Genomic DNA, 19,977 nt, shown 5'->3' with positions numbered 1-19,977 from the left:
ATCCAATATATCATAGTCCTGTGGGTGGGGAGGGGAGGGGGGGCTGAAGGTTTGGAAAGGCAGAGCTGATGTGTACACAAACGCATACAAGATGGCTCTTTCATCACGGTTAAGGTCCCACAGAGGGCACGCTATGTGACTATGCCATGAGTGTTACTCTCGAATTTAAGCGGCGCAAAGATATGATGTCAGCATGTTTCAGTGGCTCTTTTGTGATTTGTGTCTGCAGCTAAAGGACTTAGGATTTATTTCTCGACAACGCGGCTGATGGCTACGCCTTTCAGTGCCAAGTGAAACTAAGACACAAGTTATTGTGTTATTCCCCAAAGCAAAATTATGTAACTGACATCATCTTATGCAACTCTAATGCACAGAGAAACACATTCTCCCACCGGGATACATACACACCCACCCACCTACATGCACACACACACACACACACACACACACACACACACACACACACACACACACACACACACACACACACAGACACACGCACACACACACACCTTGTTTTGCTTTAGGGCTCCCTTCTCCTTCATGTGAGGACAGTCTTTGCCGGTGATAACAGCTTTGATATCAGCCACAGGCACTGCGGAGAGGACACAAGTGAGTTCAAAAACAACACCACCAACAACATTCCTGTGACAACTGTTCCATCCCGGTCGGATGGCTGGTTTATTCGAGTGATTGAAACTTAAAAGCCGGCCCAGTTCTGTGACTGAGCAAGAATCATGAGTAGCACTGGTGATGACTCTCAGCGCCAGTCAGTCGGCTGGAATGAGAGAGTGTAGATAGAGAATCTTGGTGTGCAGGTGAGCTATAGTAAGTGCTGCTGACCAAATCTGCAGTTCATTTTTAGAAGTCGAAACCACCTACGAGATTTGGGCCTTCTGTTTACCCATTGAGACTCGTTGTGTTTCAGTGATGGAAGTTATGGGATGTCATGCGAGAGAAAGAGGCACCGGAAACTCTTTATTGGCCCAAAGTAAACCCTCGTCACAGTGGGTGTCGGCACCACTACCTTACAGGGGAGTGAAAATAACTTAAAAGGAAACATACAGTAGCATCCCCTCTGGTAAAAATTAATAAATCGCCTACTGGTGTTATTTGTGGTTGCGTGTCACTACCCACACTGTGTTTTGGGTATGTATGCCTTCAGTAGTATGTACCTTTTTAAATAAATACTATGAGCTTCGCAGGATGGTCATTGCAATGAAAATATACATTGTGGGTAAAGACAATGATTTCACTTGACACTCACGTTTGTCCTGTAAAGAGTCATGGGGCACCTCGCCCTGAGGGCTCTCTTCCAGATCTCCATAGTGCAGGACTTTATGGTTCGGAGACAGACGGCAATACCAAAATTTATCTGGAAGAAAAGATTAGAAGAAGGAGAAAAGAAAGGGGGGAGGAGGAGGAGACAAATTTAGAAGAGTTATGAAATAACTTGCTGGTAGAAGACATCAACAGAGGAGAAAATGGTCATGCCAAAAATTCTGAGACAAAAAAAAAGGAGAGCGAACAGCCTTGAGGAAAATCCGCAGATGGGCTGTAGTGCCGTGCATGAGGGAGGGCTCTTGATGGGCAACAAAAACAGGCAGTGGGCCTTGATCATTTTAACATTGATGAATGATTACAACCATAACAACATACACACTAGATAAATCTTAACTGTTAAATTACTTTTAAAAATAATAGAAAATTCAAATAGGCAGCCGGTCTTCAGCAGAGGAACCAAAATGTCTAATCTTCCCACAGAAAGCCGCAGCTATGGCTGAGATCATTTGAATGTTTCATGTTCATAATACGACTCCATACTTCTTGTTGTTGAGACAGTTTCACTCAGTTCTGAGCTCAGACGCAAAAAATGTAAGGGTCTCATTTTGTCGAAGGTGAAACGTAACGTAAGCAAGACATCTTTGCCAGATTAAGAAGACAAAGGTCTTGGCTGATGTCATGAGTGATCAGTTGTGGCCTGTTATGTACCAGCTGTGTCTATAAGGGGGCTCCTCCACCAGCCTCTGTGGCCAGCCGCTGCTCTTTAGGAGGTCTCCCTGCCAAGGTGGGCGCCGAGCGGAGCTGGCAGTGACCGGGTGGGGAGGTCTAGCTGGCGTGTGCACATGCGGCACAGTCCCAAATCCTAATTGCTGAAAATCGACAGTTGTTGGTGCCAGGCTTGGTGCAGAGCGCCACCGGTCCACGGGGAGCAGAGGGAGATGTGAGGCGCTGGGGCACGCCGTCCGCTGCTCAGTTTGACTGATTGCTTGCGTGTCCGTACACAGACACGCATATGTTCTTCCATTGGCTGAAACACACCGTGGCTCTCGGTAGGATTTCATTTAACTGTAACTGTAATTGTCTTAATGCGAAATCGAAGCTCGGAATGACAACAGACAGAATCGCGACGAAATTTCAAAGTTTACTTTTCCATTAGTGCAGCGTTTACCCACACTTCCCCGAGCCCACGCCGCTGTTACCTGCCACTACTCTGCACTTAAAAGACCGCGCCGCGCAGGTGGAACTCTTTCTTCCAAATATCAAAGCACCATCAAGCCTGAGCTTTTAGAGAGAAGCGTCCTCTTGTAATGGGCAGACTGGCACTTTGGAGGGTAGAGAAAAGAGTCTGAAGTCATCTAAATTAATATTAGATGGCGGTGCTCGAGTCCCTGCAGGCTGGAGGACTTTGAAATAGTTTGTACGAGATGCTGAAGGAAGAGATGGGTCGAGACACATGGCAGTAGATTGAGAGTTACCATATTTGAGTATGAAAATTGTGAACGTGTCTCTGAGGAGTGCACTTGAAAAGGCAAGAGGAAAAAAACTGACTAATGAACCAGGCTCCAGCTTACGTATGCAACAGCCTCGTCTTGAATTTAAATTCACCCTTCAAGTGAGCACTAAGTGAAATTGACACTCGCTATAGGGCTGCTTTTGCTCATGTTCAGCCTGCCTGAATGTCTGAAAGGCAAAGTACTCTTCACACTGAGAACAACTGCTCGGAGAGGCGACGGAGGCCAGGATAGATATTTATATTTATATATATTTGGGCGGAAAGAAAAGAGATCTGAGCGAGAGGACTAGATACAGTTCAGGCATATGAAGGTGGTAAACATTCACACATTGAACAAGGAGAGAGATACAAAGAAGACACCCCCACCAAAAAAAAGGTGAGGAGTGGCAGATAGGGAAGGAGTGTGATGAGACAGCATGTCCTTGACTCGAGTGTCCTCGGAGGCACAGACGGCTGCAGCTGCAGTAGCTTGTAGCAGGCAGACGGCTCCCGGCTCCCCCACAGTCAGCGTTCTGTTGCAGCAGATTAAAGCCGGTGTAACCCTACAGGCTATTGTGCTAAATTAAATCCAGCAGGGCTCGTGAGCTGCTTTATATACTGCGTGCGGGGCTACCGTTCCTGAACGGCTGAGGGTTTTGGTTTCCGTAATTAGTCTGCGCGCGGCTTCTCGCATTTATGGGCGAGCTTTGACATCATCAGGGTGACAGCTGCCAAGGCGAATCGTGATCGGGGCCATAAAATGCCAGAATGCATTGATGTAAAGACGGGGAAAATCCGATTTGACTTATTAGAAATTGCACCTCCTGTAGGGCGACTGACGGCAACAATTCAATAACGGCGAACCAACCAGCGACCTGTGCTTGTCGCTGTTTGTTTCGTTTTTTAAAATTTCCTCACACGCGTTCATGTGAAAAGTGACAGAGAGGGGGTGACGACAAGTGCAAGGAGGAGGACAGAGAAATGAGGGGATCAGGTCTCAAGCAGATTAAATGCCATACGACTGAAGTGCAGCATATCACGCAGGCCAAATGCTGCCACCGCCACTCTCCCTCTATCCCACTTTGACTCCTCCTCTCCCACTTTCTCTCCGCTGGCAGCGAGTGTGAGACACGACGTTAGGCTGAATGAACATGCCCTTATCTGGGCTGGCTGCTGAGTTTTTCCTTTGTATCCCTTTTCCTCTCTCCTCTTTGTATCGCAAGGAAGAAATACATCCACTAAATGAAGTCAAAGGGATGCATTGTACGTGTGGTCATGAGAATTTGCTTAACAGCGCCTGGCACTGTCCACAAAACAGACGTCGTCCGTGAACTTAAATATGAGCATCTACCATATATTTCAGAATACCAATCTGCCATGTGCAAAAAATGTCTGACATTATTATGGCAAAATACACTTTTACCGAGGTCTCCACAATGTCTGCTCCTTTTGTCATGCGAAGCCGTCGCTAGGGTTTCTCTTGACAAGTACAAGTGGATTTCTTCCATGCCACATATCAGTGTGTGCAGGGGCAAGAGGAGGGAAGACGGAGCGACTGTGCATCTGGACACGGAGAGAAACGTGTTGCGTATGTATTTGCCGAAATAACCGAGAGGACGCGTCTCCACGTGCCTGTGCCTCAAAGGCTGAGAGCCCGAAAATTTGTGTGAAAAAATTGTGACAGCAGCTTCAAATATCTCCTGTGATAAAAATGTTCCCCTGTGGTGTTCTTTTTTAGATATGGCAAAGGGAATATGACAGTGGGTGGGGGAGCAGAGGGGAGGGATAAAGAACAAACAGAGCGAGACGGGAAGAGAATTAGAAGAGACGAGTTTGTTTGGACACAGGCGGGCGGAGATGTCACTTTCAACACACGTGTGCTTGTGATCCGTGGGGGAGAGGCGGTGTCACGTCAGCTGTTGAGTGCTGCGCCGCTCACCTTGCCTCCTGCGACTACTGATTTTCCTGAAGCAGGTTCCGTCACACAGCCTGTTGAGCCTCTGCTGTTTGATCAGCTCCATGATCTCCGGCTGGATTTTCTCCCTCAGCTCCCTGCGGATAGACAAGCGCACCTCATTGGGTCTAAGTTATGCAAATCATGCCCGTCAAAGGCACAGTGTGGCAGAGCAGTCAACAGTGAGCGACACAAAGCTCAACGGCCCCGGAAGTGAGTTCTGTTACATTTACCCTCGTTTTCTGACGAGGAACAACATTCATCTGTTTGTGACCGTCAGCAAGGAACATGAATAAGAAGCACACTTGCACACATGAGTGCACACACTCAGAAACATGTCATACAGCGTCCCAAAAGGCTGATCAGTGGAATACTGCGCTGCTGCAGCTTCTGATTAGATCACCCATTTATTCATGCAGCTACATGTATGTCAGTCTGTTTTGCATATGAATGCGAGCCATACAACACTAGTCAGAATGAATTATGAATATTATCTACCAGCAGTGCTGCGCCCTGTCTTTTTCTCGAGTCATTCCTCTTCCAATTTACATTCTTTGTCTCACAGGTTTTGGCAGGATTGTGGGTCTAGTACATTACAAAAAACTAGAAGTACCTTGAATATCCAATAGTGTACGCGAGGAAGTCAAAAATATATTTGAGGTGCTTCAGGAAAACCTTTGCATATGAGACTCAAATATCCAATTATGTAGTCAGAGAACTTAAAATGACACTTTAGATGTTTTGAGTGAGCATAGTATGAAGTTCCTGGAGGAACCCTCCATAATCTATAATCTTTAGGAGCACTTCTTCTGTGTTCAGAAAGAGCACAGCTCCTAAAATGGATCTTTTTTCTTTTTTTTCATCTTAGGTTACCCAATGAGGGTAATGAGTTTTCTGTGAACAGAGTTCATGGCTATATTCCTATGAGAAATTTGCATTTCTAACCCAGGATATACATTTTCCTGTTGCTAATGTTCATGATCACATTTCTGTCCTTCCTTCATTTCCCCCCCTCCGCCAGGCTCATCGGGCACTCGTCTCCCTTCATCCGTCTCCGTGCTCGCCCTCCCTGTCTCTGTGTTTGCCTCATCAGTGACTCCAGCCATTACATTGATCTGTGGTTGAACACTCACTCTGACATCTCTAAGGAAACAGCTAGCTGGGAAGGCGTGGCTCATCGCACGGGAAGATGGATGAGAGCTCGACTTTCTCGTCTCGCATGCCATCCTTCTGACTGGGCGAGACACAGGTGAGACGATGGTCCTGCTGCTCTCTATTCTTATAGGAAGGAGGTCCCGTTGCAATTTTATACTAATTAATACCAAACGCAGGAAAATCATAAACAACTGAATTAAAGGTCTGAGGTGTTGCACTGGCAAACCTCTGGAAAAAAGAAGCATTCTGGTCTGATTTTGGAAGTGAGGCACAAAAACCCATTTAACCCTTGAGGGAATGTACTGTACACTACCATCACAATACAACAGTGAAATATTGCCAAGCGCTAATGGAGAAGGGAATCAATAATGAATCAAGTCAAACCACTTTTCATCCTAATTTTCTAGGGGCTGCATTAAAATTAAGCTGTGAATTAACTTTTCCTCCAAGTGTATCCTCAGCAGTTCTGACCTGCAGTAGGATTATTTTAAATATATATTATATGATGGCAGATTTGACTTTTTTGGTGTAAGCAAATTAGGGTACAAAAATAAAAACTTACACAAACAAAACACATCAAACTCCTTTCAACAGGAATCAAAATGACATTTAACAATTCTTCAGCTTTGCTCTGAAGCTAAAACGGCTCCTATTCACCTGCTTTTGCTCTCTGAGGCCATTCCCTACAATAATTGGCAGCAGTTGTAGCAGGTAACACAGAGCTCCTTTAAATCAGCAGTCTGACACGCTGTGCTCATTATGTTTACAAGTCATGACTGCAATGTATCGATCAGAGGAAAATTCCACCCTCGGGTCGTCTCATACTGCCGAGGAGAGACTCATCAGTCTGTGATCGTCGGTGCTTCCCAACAGTTATTCTGTGATCAAAACGTTAAATGTGACTTTTCATTTCAGCGTCTGATTAGATTTCAATTAGCTATTGCTTTTTCTCCACAGACTGGGTGTGAACATCTTATTCTTATTAATAGTTTTCATAGTTAACGAAAGAGAGTTACTTTCATCCATTATGCTCTGCACAATAAAAAGTAATTGTAATTGTAACCCAATTCTAAATTTGACTTGGATAACTATGGAGTTATACCAAAAAGTTTTTTGTGGTACAGTTTTCCTCAACTTCCTTCAATTTTCCGCTTTCACCGCTGGGAATAATTGACTGCAAAAGTTTGGTCTCTACCCTTCCAATATTGATTCAATAAGCCCTTGGCTCGGCATTGATTACTTTTCAAAGGGACAAGCTCTTTATGTGAAACAATTTCTCAATAGTGCTTGCTACTCCATTAAATAGAGGCAAGACAAAGCAATGTTCTCCATTACAGAGACTGCATCCATGATCAGTCAGAGAATGATCTACTACAGAGACGCTCTCCATGCTTAATGAGCTGGAGGGTTGTTAAGCGAGTATTCACTGTGAATGCCATTTGCAGACAATTTGAATTTAATGCAAATTTTTCAACCGGGAGAAGAAAACACAGGTGCAACCTGCATTGGGCCAGTAGCTGGCATTTGACAAATGGAAGGAGAAAAAAAGAAGGACATTTTGTAGCATATTAATGATCATGTTTGTTTTTTGTAAATGGAAATTAATTCCTAATTTCAGCGTCAGACTTGATCAGGTGAATGAGAAGGAAAACGACTGATTGGCTGGAATATCACTGATCAGTTCGTCCGACTGAACGGAATTTGTATTTCCTTATATTCAGAATGGCCTTTCCTCTAAACAAAGCTGTCAGACCCACAGAAAGTATCAATACAATTCTGGGAAATATTATTCAGATTTGGTCAAGAATTCTGTTCCCATCTAGGCTGCTCTTCTAGCTGCGGGACCACTGAGGCTACCAGTATAAACCTCTGATAAATGTGGAGGCTCATTCTTTATTTTAATTCTTTTAATTTTACTCGATTACACCATCCTACTGGCCACTGGTTGGTTGACTCACAGGATCGGGCGGGACTGGAAGTCTTCCTGATTCATTCTCTCGGACTGGCGTATCTTCAGGATCTCTGTGTAGCTCAGATTCTGCAGGCGACTCTTGAACTGGTCCAGGGAATTAGGCTTGAGAGTCAGCGCTCGCATGATCTGCTCCCTCACCACCTGCATTACCTGCAGAGCAGAACAGAAGAGGGCACGATGAGCGGGATTCTCATGGATGCCGGAGAGGTAGAAATGTAGAAAGTAGATCTAGAGGTGTGGAAAGTGTGTTTTTGTATCAGGCGTAGATATTAAAAGTACAATCATGAAGTCTAAAGTAACCACCCCCTCCCTATTTTTGCGGGTCAGGGAAGCATAAAAGCATCTGTTCCGTTCCAGACAGGATTAATGATGTGGATTTTTTTTTTTCTCCAAGAACCGGAGCCTTGAGAGGAAAAGAGCAAAGCAGAATAATTCATCAGTGGCTCCTCAACTGTTCACCCAAGGATCAAGCGTAAGTGAAATGCATGACAGAACTTTCTTATAATACCCCAGCAAGCTAATACCATTAGTCTGGCTGCAGAAGCACGACATGAGTGATGTTCCAAGTCATCACTCCCACTCGAGGGGTCTCTGTGATCAACGGAGTTAACAATGGGATGAGAAAGCGTTCGACAACAGCACATAAAACACATCATGCGTATCCAGATCAATTAGCCCGGTGCATTTGCATTACTGTCAGGAGATAATTAAAGTCTACGCACACTCTCCTCAGTTGGACATGCAAATGCTTAGCCACAGATACGCACACATTTCGGAACTGATGCAGTGAACATTATCATATCATTATCACATTATCAATCCGCTCAACTAACACAGACCACAAACAACAGAAAACCCTGCATCATCTCACATTTATGCAGATGAAATAGAAATAGTATTAACCAACTAATGAAAACTGAAGAGGGTATTTGTACGTTTGTCTCTCATAAAAGCTAGAAATACAAGGTAAGTTTGAAGTCGTTGGAAGCATCAATTACTACAGAACAGCTACTCCAATCGAGTAGAAATAGCTATTAAGGCTAATAAATTGTGATTCTCTGAGGACGAGCCTCTTCTCTTTTCTAGCTTTCTGTCATATTTTGTTGATCTAGCACACATCAAAAATGTTTTCACTGGATGTACCAGTTCTTTTCCCATATTTTTGGACTTTCTGTGACCTGAACATACTTGTAATAATATTGCTTTCAGGCCGAGTTGACGTCTTTGAGCCCTCGTCTCTAGACGAGACCAAACAAGCCAAGGGCACAATGGTACTTAAAGCGAAAAATGGAATTAAAACCCAGTTCAAGATGCTTCATGTCAGCAGCAACATTGATTTTTTTTTTTACACAGTTAATAAAGCAATGACTTTTAATATACAGAGGAGTACAGGAATTTGAAATCTCCTCAACCTACGGCACGTACACACGAGCCTCGTAACCTGAAATCTGCACTGACAGCTGCCTCCCTTCAGCTTTGCACTCTCGACAAGTGATTTGCATTTTGCATTATTAGGATTTGAGCACAAATACAAGGCAAAGACAGATTTGTTATTTGTGAGGGCGTCAGGCAGTGATCACAAGAGACTTGACGGAGAGCGAACGTAACTGCTAATGGGCTGAAATTGTTCAAACGCAACCAAACGGCCCCAGAAGCACCAAGAGCAGTTTACCGAGCTTGGGTTTGAGTGGGCCTGTAAATCCTGCTACACATTGTATCTGATATTTGAATAACCTTGACACGGCTTTTTGACATTTCTTTTGTGGAGCTGAGCAGTGCTGTTCCAGTTACTGCAGGGAGGGTGGTGGCAGGCGTGACAAGCAGCCCTGATAATGGATCAGCCTTGTTAGCAGCTGCCTCTGGGCCGGGAAATGCTGATTCACTGGTTCAGAACATACTGAGGTGACAGAAGGAAATAGACCGTCTTCCCCTCTGTTCTCTTTGATTTCTTTCTCTGTTGCATTTCCTCTCCTCTGCGCTTGCCTTGTTGATCAAATGCTCGAGGACTCGCAAGTTTTTCAAGTCTCTGCAAACTCACTTCCTCACAGTACGTTGACTCTACTATATAAGGATGAGGTTTTGTGTTTGTGTGTGTGTGTGTGTGCGCGCGCTTGTGCAAATGTGCAAAAAAAAGTGTATAGACTTTCCTTATAATAGGTGTGTTCTCCTGTTCTGCACTATTTACAACCATGCCAAAACTCAGAGAGCCAAAGGTCCCAAATAAAGACTTATGCAATATTGTTCTTGCTCTGTGCGTGTACTGCATGAAGATTACTTATTATCTTGTTAACCTCTGGACTCTCACTGGTCGGACTAAGCCAGCGGCTGAGAGCAATAAAGATGGAAGACTTCAGCTGCTGAAAATGAAGAATGAATGACCAGCATAAACCTTGAACAAGAATTAAAAAAACCCAAAAGAAAACAGAACAAAACAATGAAAAAACAACACAGGTGATCCAGCCTAAGCGCCTTTGTGAGAGCACAAGATAAAAGGAATTCCTAATTGATTTAGCCCTGAAGAGATAATACTGGAATGAGGAATAAGACTTAAATCATAACTTGTTTAAAAACAATTTAAACCACAAGGAACAGCTTTTGACACGCAAATATGTTCAGAGGTTGCAATCACAGTCGACTTTTTTAACAAATGGAAACCATTTGACCTTGGAAAATAAAATAAAAAACATGCAAAAAAAAAGTGACAACGGCAGAAAAGAGGGGCGTCAGGTCATAGGGAAATATATTTACCATTATTAACAAGAGAAGTTGCGATGCTACAGTTGAGCTTTGAAATGACAATTTTAGTGAGTCTAGATTTTGATCTGGTAAAACTGTGGTTTATTTAAAAATTAGACACAGACCCACACCAGTGCACATGACGTCTTCTCTAATCTGAGCCCCATCTAACACTCATTAAGGCCGATACAGAACATTAAAGACTGAGCACAAGCAGCAACGGTCAGGAAGAAGCTCTGTTCTGGGCCTGGATAAAGTCCCTCTGCATGCAAAACTTCAACCATATTATCAATCTTACACCAACCCTGACAGCATTGTATCAGTCATAATGTATTAAAGACATGAGACGAGGAGGGAAAGGAGCATTGTCAACCAACCAGTAGCTGGACTGACCTGTCCTGTGGCTCACAGCTAGGTGTGCAGTTAAATGCATGCAAATACAATCATAGAAAAAGCTGGATCATTTATGACTTTTTCTTATCTAGAAGACCAACATTACCTCGTCCCTTCCCCCATGGAAGCGTAGTCATGTTTAGCGTGGCAAAAAATGGAAACGTCTGAGTAAGAATGTGGCCACTAGAGGGCGTCGGTCAACACTTTCCCTCCCTATTCTCGGTGGAGTGAGCAAGAGATTCTCCTTTGTCTTTCTGTACCTTTCCGTCCTTGTACTTGTTCACCCATCCATCCATACAGACATCGGACCATTCTTTCCTCGTCTAGGCACATATTTATGCTCAACGCTCGCCGCTGAACAGCTACTCCATGTGCAAGGCCGTTTTCTGTGTTCTGTCCTCGTCCGAGCTCCTCTGTAACCTGAAAGTCATCTTTTTTCATGGGGAGAAGCAGGTGTCCAAGCTAATGGCAGATTTAAAACCCCCAGGATTGGCCTTTAGGGCAGCAGCCTCTGCTGCTCCTCCCTCTGAGCTGAAAAATTGCCCGGACAAATGAAAGAAGCCACAGTTTGCAATCAAGCTGGGAGAGATCCATCACTCCCGTCCACTACTTTTAATCACAGCTTCACCCGAAAGTTGCCCATCATAAATTTCGCACGCACGCACGCACGCACACACACTTATAATACTGATAATTAAGCCTCAAATGAATTTATTTTCCCATTAAGAATACAAATGGTCTGTCAGTGTGTCGAGAAGGAACATTTTTCCCTTTAAGAAGCTATTTGAAAATAAAAAAAAATTACACTTGAAACACTGAGACGGAGCTTTGATGAGCTCTGAGTTAGCTATGATTTAAAGTGCAGTGAGGAGGGCAGATTGTACTCAACAACAAATTCTGCCATTGATCGCCCGAAAAGCCTCGGAAGGCAGATCTCATCGGTCACCTGCAGCTTTCTCTCCAACCTAATCCTGATCTCCAGAGACCGACCGCCATGCAGCCCTGGTGTTTTCAGCAGCGCCGTCCCTGGGGAGCGTTCATTAATATGCCCTGTTCGCAGTCATGTCTCTGGCAGGAAAACAATTCTGTTGGCCCATGCGGCTGCACTCATGCTAATTAACACTGTGAATATTCATCACATTTAAAACGAACACATGGTCCTTTCACGGCGAGGCGGTGGGCATTATGAATATTTTATGTTCATCCCTCTTTTTCACGCGCTAATTGCTCGGTGGGCACCTTGGTAGAGGTGAGATGATGTCAGCACTGAAGCAAAACTTTGCAGGCTGAGCTCATGAGCTCACTCTCAGGATGAATTGAAGTTCAGTTCTGCACTCAGCTTCACTCTGAACGATCAAAGAGCAGAATTGTTCATCTCGTGCTCGTCTTTCTATTCTTGTTGATCCAAGACTGATTGGTTCCTTCTTATCCACCTTTTACTTCTGTCTCTCTCTCACGCTCCCAAATCTCCTGCAGAAAACAGGCCATCATTCTTTCTCGTCGCTCCTTCGCAGGGAAGTTAGGAGGCAGAGCAAAGTGATTAAACGCTGTCCCATGAGCAGTATAGCACATGTACAGTAATGAAGAGATGGCCGCACCGACTCAGCTGCCCCACCACTCATCCTCACACTCTTCCTCTCTTCCCGTTCAGTTTCTGCTCAAACGGGACAGTCGAGTAGTTCCTTTCTCCCGGAGTCGCCCCACCATCCATCATTGACAACGTGTCAGCAGTAACAAATTACCGTGCCCTTCTTGGCGACCAATCGACTGTCGCCGCTGCTCCATTTACCTAAGAGGATGCTAATGACATCGTTTACCAGCTGTCAGTCAAACGCTCATCTGCCACTCAAACCCGGGTGGAGAAATCCGGAGGACTGCGGTGGGGGAGATCAAATAATAAGGCAGTAATCACAGAATAATGACTTTGCTGATACCCCCCGAAAGCAATCAAAAAGTCAATCTGACGTGGTGATAATGGGACTGTGCTGGAACAGTGTCCCGTCTTTTAAAGCTTTGAAGTAGGAAAAACCAGTGTGCTTGCACGCACACACACACACACACACACACACACACACACACACACACACACACACACACACTATCAGATGCCTGCTTTTAAAAATTCAGACAAAAAGAAAATACAGGGAATCCATTTCCCATGTTCAATTAATTATTATCTTCTTCAAATTTGACAGTGATGTCATTAAAAATAAAACAATGGCACGGAGATGGACATGAAAGCATGCCCGTCTCTTATCACGCTGCACAACGGGAGACGAGGCTCAATTTAGAAGTAAAAAAAAAAAAAAAAGCAGATGCATTTGCTCACCAAATTTGTGGTGAGAGATTTTTGACTCCAACTCTCAACTTATGACGAGGCCTCCGCTGTCACTGTTAAATTGCTATTAAAACTGTCAAGTTGACAAACAACACAACTCTTGATCAGCTCAAGTATTAACAAGTTAAAAGGACTCTTATTTGGGCACACAGTATGCAGACACACATTGTTTCCTTGGCTTCTCTTTTTATAAAAGAGAAGTGACACTAATCTATGCCAACAATGCCAACTGTGCTGGTTTTTGCCATCCATCTCCCCCGTGGTCTGTGCGGGAGGACGTGCGGGGAGGCCCAATAAGACACAGAGCTCCGTCTGACGGGTGCTCGCACACACCAGGTCACAACACAGTGTCGCTCTTCAAACGCGTCCTATTGGTTTGGCCAACAACAACAAAAAGCTGGAGCTGAAACAACAGTGCGACCTGCCGCTGTGCGTGTCAGCTGCTGTGGGTGTCATGGACGTGATGGTTATAGAAACAATAATTGTGAGCAACTCAGATCAGATGCCACCAAGCCAACGACACGGGGCAAACTTCATCAGTATTCAGATGGTGAAGCCGCCTTCACCTCTGGTGTGACAACGCATGAACAGTTGTGAAATGGTGTTGACCACAACTGGTCATTCTTCCGCATCACTGAGATCATTAGTTTATTCATGTACATATTATACATATTAGGGCATTGCATAAGAAAAAAGAACAAGAGGAAGATTCTTTCCTATTTTTTTATTTCGAGAATAAAGTTGAAATGTCGAAAATGAATTGTGATTTCAAGATTGAAGAAAAACTTTTAAGAATATATCAAACCACAAAAATGTCAAACCACAAAAATGTGTGCATACTTTTGCTCTCTCTCAGCACATAAGCACAGTGTGGTAATCAGTATTGAGACAAAAACTGTATAAGGAGAAACCACATAAACTTGGAAAGATGGATCACAGTTTCTCTTCTAACTGGATCTGATGGACCACAGGAGTTGACTTTATTCTCATTCTTGTAGTTTGCCATAATTCTCAACATTTCCACTTTATTCTCAAAATGTAAAAGAATCTTCCTTGTCTCATCTTTTTTTTCAACTCATTCCTTGCCCTAATACTCCTCTGTAGAAAATCGATCAGCAAACAAAATGTAAAAACCTGACAAAGGAAATCACCTTGGGCTCAGGATAAAAATATACCGGGCAAGAATTTTTTTTTAGCTGCAGCCTTAATAATGCTGGTATCCAGTTTCATAGCATTGTGTCACATCTTTGTAATTCTTTGTCTGGTTGATGTTCCATATTAATGTTAATGGCAAACAGGAGGCTGTCACGGTGTCAGTACAAAGAGGGTGAAGACCAATGAATTCTGCCAGTATCAGCCAGTATCCCAGATTACATTTAGTATATTCTGCTTTTTGTCAGACTCTCCTGACAACCCTGTCACAGCTCTGTGTCAAGTCTGCAGAGATCAAGTGGAGAGGCTCCACTTTCCCCCATTAAAATTTCAATTATGCTTCTACCCTCCGCAGCGCCAACGTAAGTCACTGTACCTGGATATTTCAATAAAATAAAATGGAGCGGTATACGGGGTAAATGTAACTCAATAGTGCTGTGAAAAGCAGCTCTTTCTCTCTCCTAGTGAAAGCCTCAGGGACCTGTTTAACGGCACCAGTGCACCACATGGAACAGCACATACTGCAGTGTAGACAAGGTGGATACACAAGCTTGCAACGTACATACTGATCCTGCAAATACACTAATATGATTTGTCTTATACATGCGTAATGCACATGCACCAACACACAAAACCAACACAACACTACTGGTGACCATTCCATGTAAATTCCCAATATTCCCATGTACACACACTCAAAACCCGTCTGAGGATGCCTATCCATCCTCTTCCTCCTTCTGCACGAGTGATGCACATCAGTGCCAGCTGTTGTTGTTGCCAAACTTAGAGGACCAGTGCTGCCAGCGTTGCACGCCCAGACAAAATGTCAGAGGAGCTCCTTTTTCAATGACCAGCCTCACGTGAGCTGCAGCACGCTCCACGTGGATGACTGGAGAGCAAATCCGCCTGGGAAATCGCCACTTAGAGCAAGTTTATCAAGAAATGCTGATGAAAGCCAAGTCTCGACCTTGGCTTGTGCACAGAATTTGCATTGATGAGTGTTTTATTATGACACAGTCGTTGCAGGGGGAGAAAAATGAACATTCTGCATTAATTGTCCCGGGAGGGATGAGCAAATTGGTTGTGATTACACATTTTTTCAAGGGCATCAAAACAGGTATTATTGCATTAAATGAAATAACGCTCACCGGGGACAAGCAACGTCCCAGAGGCTACAGATAAATGCATCATACTATCTGGAAAAAAAGAGAGAAGTAAAATCTGTTTTTAATGCACTTTTGGATCTGATTGAAGTTGAAATTAATTCATTCAACTTCCCAATTAAATATGCAAACATCATCCATTTCTGCCAGTTGCAGGGCTTTTACACCAGTAATGAAAAGTTTGCCATTGCAAAGAGTGAGGCCATTATGCCTACGGAAAGAACTGCAGCATTTTCCACTATGTTTTGCAGTGGAAATACATTGATATCCACAATGTGCAATGGGTTTCAGGGATTGTTCTCTCTGATCCTACTAGGACTGGAGTAATAAAATCTCATACAAGGCGGAAAATATCACAGACAACAAGAATAGTAGATAAAAAAAAGAAAGTATTCTGACTAATCAGTCCAGAGTTTAATTGTAAATATGACCAAGGCTAGCTCTTCTTTTTGTTGTTGATGGAGGAAGGTGGGCCACCGAGAAACATCAACAGAGTTTCTGAGTGATAGACGTCTGTGTACGTCTATTACGTACAGCAGGCATTTCCGAACATGCACCCACAAACAAGAGCCTTTGTGGAGACCTTTAATTGTCTGTATGGAATCAAAATTATTATTGTGAACTGTGCAGAAAAAGGATTATGCACACACGGACACACACAGTGCTCGCTCACTTATTAACGAAGAAACGACATATATAAATGAATAGATAAGATTTACAAAAAAAAATTTTCCCCTGCTGATTTCCAGGGAGCTGCTGTGGTGATGACACAACAACAAAGCAGGATGTTAGTTCTGCATCTCTGCTCATGCAACTCTGATGGTTTGATGCTAATGGCCGATGATCTCCCTGGTCTGATTAGTAAGCTTAGACTTGGCGTTGTCAGTGTGAGTGAGCAAACGCTGCCTGAGATCAGAGATCCCCCTTTGGGCGCGCGCACACACACGCACACGCACGCACGCACACGCACACACACACACACACACACACACACACACACACACAGACAAAGTCATGAAAAAAAAGAGGTCCCTGCACGGATACAAAGCTTGGCATCCACCACTCTGCTCTTGCTACACACTGGCATACAAACCACACATCCACGCACCCTCCTAGTGCAGATAAAACATGTGTAGAAACAAAACAACAAGGTTTGCTTTATGTTTTTACATAAAGCAAACCTTGTTAAGGGAGTGGGAGTGTGAGGCAGCCAGGCAGAGAGATATAAATAGCCTGTCTGAATTCAACAATAGAGGTGGAGGGGGGTCGAGAGACAAGCATGACGGAGAAAGATAAGACAAAAAGAAGGAGACATAACAGAATAAGGGAAGGATGGAGCTATGGAATGATTTGGACAGTGTGCGAGGTAAATTAAACCAGTGTGGAATAAAAAAACAAAAAAACAGCAGGTCTCATTGCAGGAAAGGAGAGGAGAGGAGTGGGGGTGGGGCGTGTTTAACGAGTCATACATGTGCCATTTCACGCAAAGCACGACAGCAGCAGCCGTGGTTGTTGGCATATGGCAGCGTGTGCAGCGTTTTCACCAACGGTCCCAAGCTGCTTCCTGGGAATCCACACATGACATAAACCCACCCAAAACCTTTTGCACCTGCGCACACATTTATTATTGTCACATCACTTCTGACTGGACGCACCAGCGGCCATTTCATTAATCATGTATGCGTGCATGTTAAACCTCCTGGCAAAGTGGAGGGAAGGCCCCGTTCGCTAAAGAGCAGTGCTAGAAATCATTTGCATTGATTTGCATTAAGCGTCCTTAATTGACTTGCAGTGAGGCAGCCTTGAGTCAAACTGGAATAAAGACCAGACACCATATCTAAATATTCTTAAGCAGTGAATAAATAAAAACGGATCCATGTGGGTTGATGAGAGGGTCAGCTCGGCTGCAGTTGTCGGGGGCTCTGCAGAGTGTCATGTGACTAGGGGACACGTCAGTCGTCAACATGGCTGAACAACGGAGATTATCTACTCTCCCCCGTGTCACCCTGGGCCAGAAAAATAATGTCAAACACCAAAAAAAAAAGGCTTTTGCTTTTGCATGTGCGCTTGCTTCATTCAGCTGAAGTGCTCACCCATAGTGACTTACCCAGTTCAAGGGTTCTTGCTCAAGGGCGCCTTTTACAGGACAAGGATGAATAGAGACTGCATGTTGTTTTTTTTAGATTGAACTTGCCTCGCCATTTAGGGGTCAGTATCGTTAAATTGTGACTTCATCCTCAGCTCCGAGCTCAACTCCACCCACCCCATAATTGAGGTGACGATCTTCTCCCTCCCTCAGAATCCCCTGAATCGGACATTGGTGTGGTGGAGGACCACGGTGGGCCCGATGTGCATCGCTTTGAGCCATCGGCTGCAGCCCCTGTAACGGAGCTCTCAGACCCGAGCACATTACGTCTTGTGAAAAATGCAGATTGCAAAAGTGCATAGCAATAGCTATCGAGGGACATTCGGCCATCGGCACCATATGCGGGTCTGAGGGAAGAGAACGCAGACAAACTATTACGGCAAAATTGAAAAATACCAAGGAGAGTATAAGCAAAAGATGACTCGTGATCAGGACATTTGAAACTAAGCGCTGTACTGGGGGAGGTGGAGTAAAGAAGTCCCAAATATCCCAAAGTCGACTTTGTCAGCATTGGCCTTGAAAGACGATGTAAAACAGCAGAACAGACATTTTCGTGTGAAGTACCCCTAGTAAAGGGGCTGCAATTTAACTTTTTTCACTGTTGATCAAATAGACAGTTTGACATTTTGGAGAAATAGTCATGTTGATGCTGTCTTGTCGAGAGTGACTGATACCATTCTCCTATAAAAAACACACACAAAAGATCATTTTTGCACTTTGGGTTTTGAATGAATAAAACAAATGAGAAAAAAAAGATGAAGAGAAATTGACATGTTAACGTGAGCTTTAAAAGGAGCTGGAAGGTGGACTTTTTCCACTTCTGCTGCTCTCGCTTCTTGCCATTATGCTAAGCTACGCTGACAGTCACCTGGCTTCACCTTCCTATTGAAGAGACGCATTGATCCTCTAATCGAACTCTGCAAAAGAAGTCTTTTTTTTTCAAAATGTCCACCTATTTCTTTTAATCTATCATTCATCTATTCACTTTTTGGGATGAATAGATAAACTGTCAGAAAATAGTGAAATGTGGCCAAACTTGATATTTTCAGATTCCACTACGATCAATTTACACTAATACAAAACAGGGGAAAGCAGCAAATCTGTACATTTAAGAAGCTGGAATGAGAAAATTCTTCAATATTTTTTTTTTACTTGATGAACGTCTATCTCTCAGAACTGCTACATCGATTCATCTACAGAAGAATTCAGCACACTTTAATTTAGTAGGTTACCTGGCAAGTAAATCTATCGCACACAGCCGGGTTTAATAAAAGGGAAACTGAGTGGATACCGTTGCACAGTGAATTGTCCTGTCCAAAACAAATGAAATCAGGTACTGGCAGGAGTTCACAGACTCCCGTTCTACAGTCTGGGGCTGACCTCACTCTAATCCTGTGTCAGACCCCTCTGGCTAAAACACTGGTTGAAGCTCATCCAGGGCTGAGAGACACCGTGTGGAGAGGAGCTGAGGCAGTGGCATTGAATTCCTCTGGTGACAAATGGTGGGCGTTGGTGATGTGGAGTAATCCCATTCACAACAACAAAGCCCAACCCCCACCACGCACGCACGCACGCACGCACGCACGCACGCACGCACGCACGCACGCACGCACGCACGCACGCACGCACGCACGCACGCACGCACGCACGCACGCACGCACGCACGCACGCACGCACACACACACACACACACACACACACACACACACACACACACACACACACACACACACACACACACACACACACACACACACACACACTCTGTACACTGGAACACAGATGATGCCTGTGTGTGTGTGATGGGGGGTAGGTGAACGAGGATGTGTGTACAGTATGCATGTAGTTGTGTGTGTTTGTGACAGATTATGTGTGTGTGTTAATGAAAAGACTGCGATCTGGGTCCTTGTCTAACCTGTTTACGCCTCGTCGAGTCTGCGTGGCCCCATCTGGCCCCTCTCCCTCTCTTCTGCTCGGCCACCGTCTCATCTTCCCCATCTCCCCCTGCCTTTTCAATCTTTCTCCTCTCCTTCCTCTCTCCAGCCTCCCCTTCTCCTCCTCCTCCGCAGCCAGGCAACAACACAAACACTCCCCTCTTCCCCCCCTTACTACCACCACCCATCACTCCATCCAGCCATGCTAACGAGTCGAAAACCACTCTCTCCTTCTCATCCTTATGTCCATGCTTGGTA

At 44.3% G+C, this 19,977-nt stretch overlaps 1 protein-coding gene across 4 annotated transcripts in view; it reads right to left on the bottom strand.

Moving 5' to 3' along the window:
- Positions 1 to 19,977, bottom strand: part of elmo1 (engulfment and cell motility 1 (ced-12 homolog, C. elegans)) — a 93,146-nt gene that overhangs the window by 4,422 nt on the left and 68,747 nt on the right. For all 4 annotated transcript variants that reach the window (XM_035620103.2, XM_035620102.2, XM_035620104.2 and 1 more), the window contains 4 exons: positions 7,844 to 8,007; positions 4,716 to 4,828; positions 1,268 to 1,375; positions 513 to 595 (listed from right to left, as the gene is read on the bottom strand). In XM_035620103.2, coding sequence (XP_035475996.1) covers positions 513 to 595; positions 1,268 to 1,375; positions 4,716 to 4,828; positions 7,844 to 8,007 — 468 coding nt within the window. The remainder of the gene's footprint in view (positions 1 to 512; positions 596 to 1,267; positions 1,376 to 4,715; positions 4,829 to 7,843; positions 8,008 to 19,977) is intronic.

This window comes from Scophthalmus maximus, chromosome 22 (genome assembly GCF_022379125.1).
Source record: "Scophthalmus maximus strain ysfricsl-2021 chromosome 22, ASM2237912v1, whole genome shotgun sequence".
In the NCBI taxonomy this organism is placed as follows: domain Eukaryota; kingdom Metazoa; phylum Chordata; class Actinopteri; order Pleuronectiformes; family Scophthalmidae; genus Scophthalmus; species Scophthalmus maximus.
This window is presented reverse-complemented; position numbering and strand designations above follow the sequence as displayed.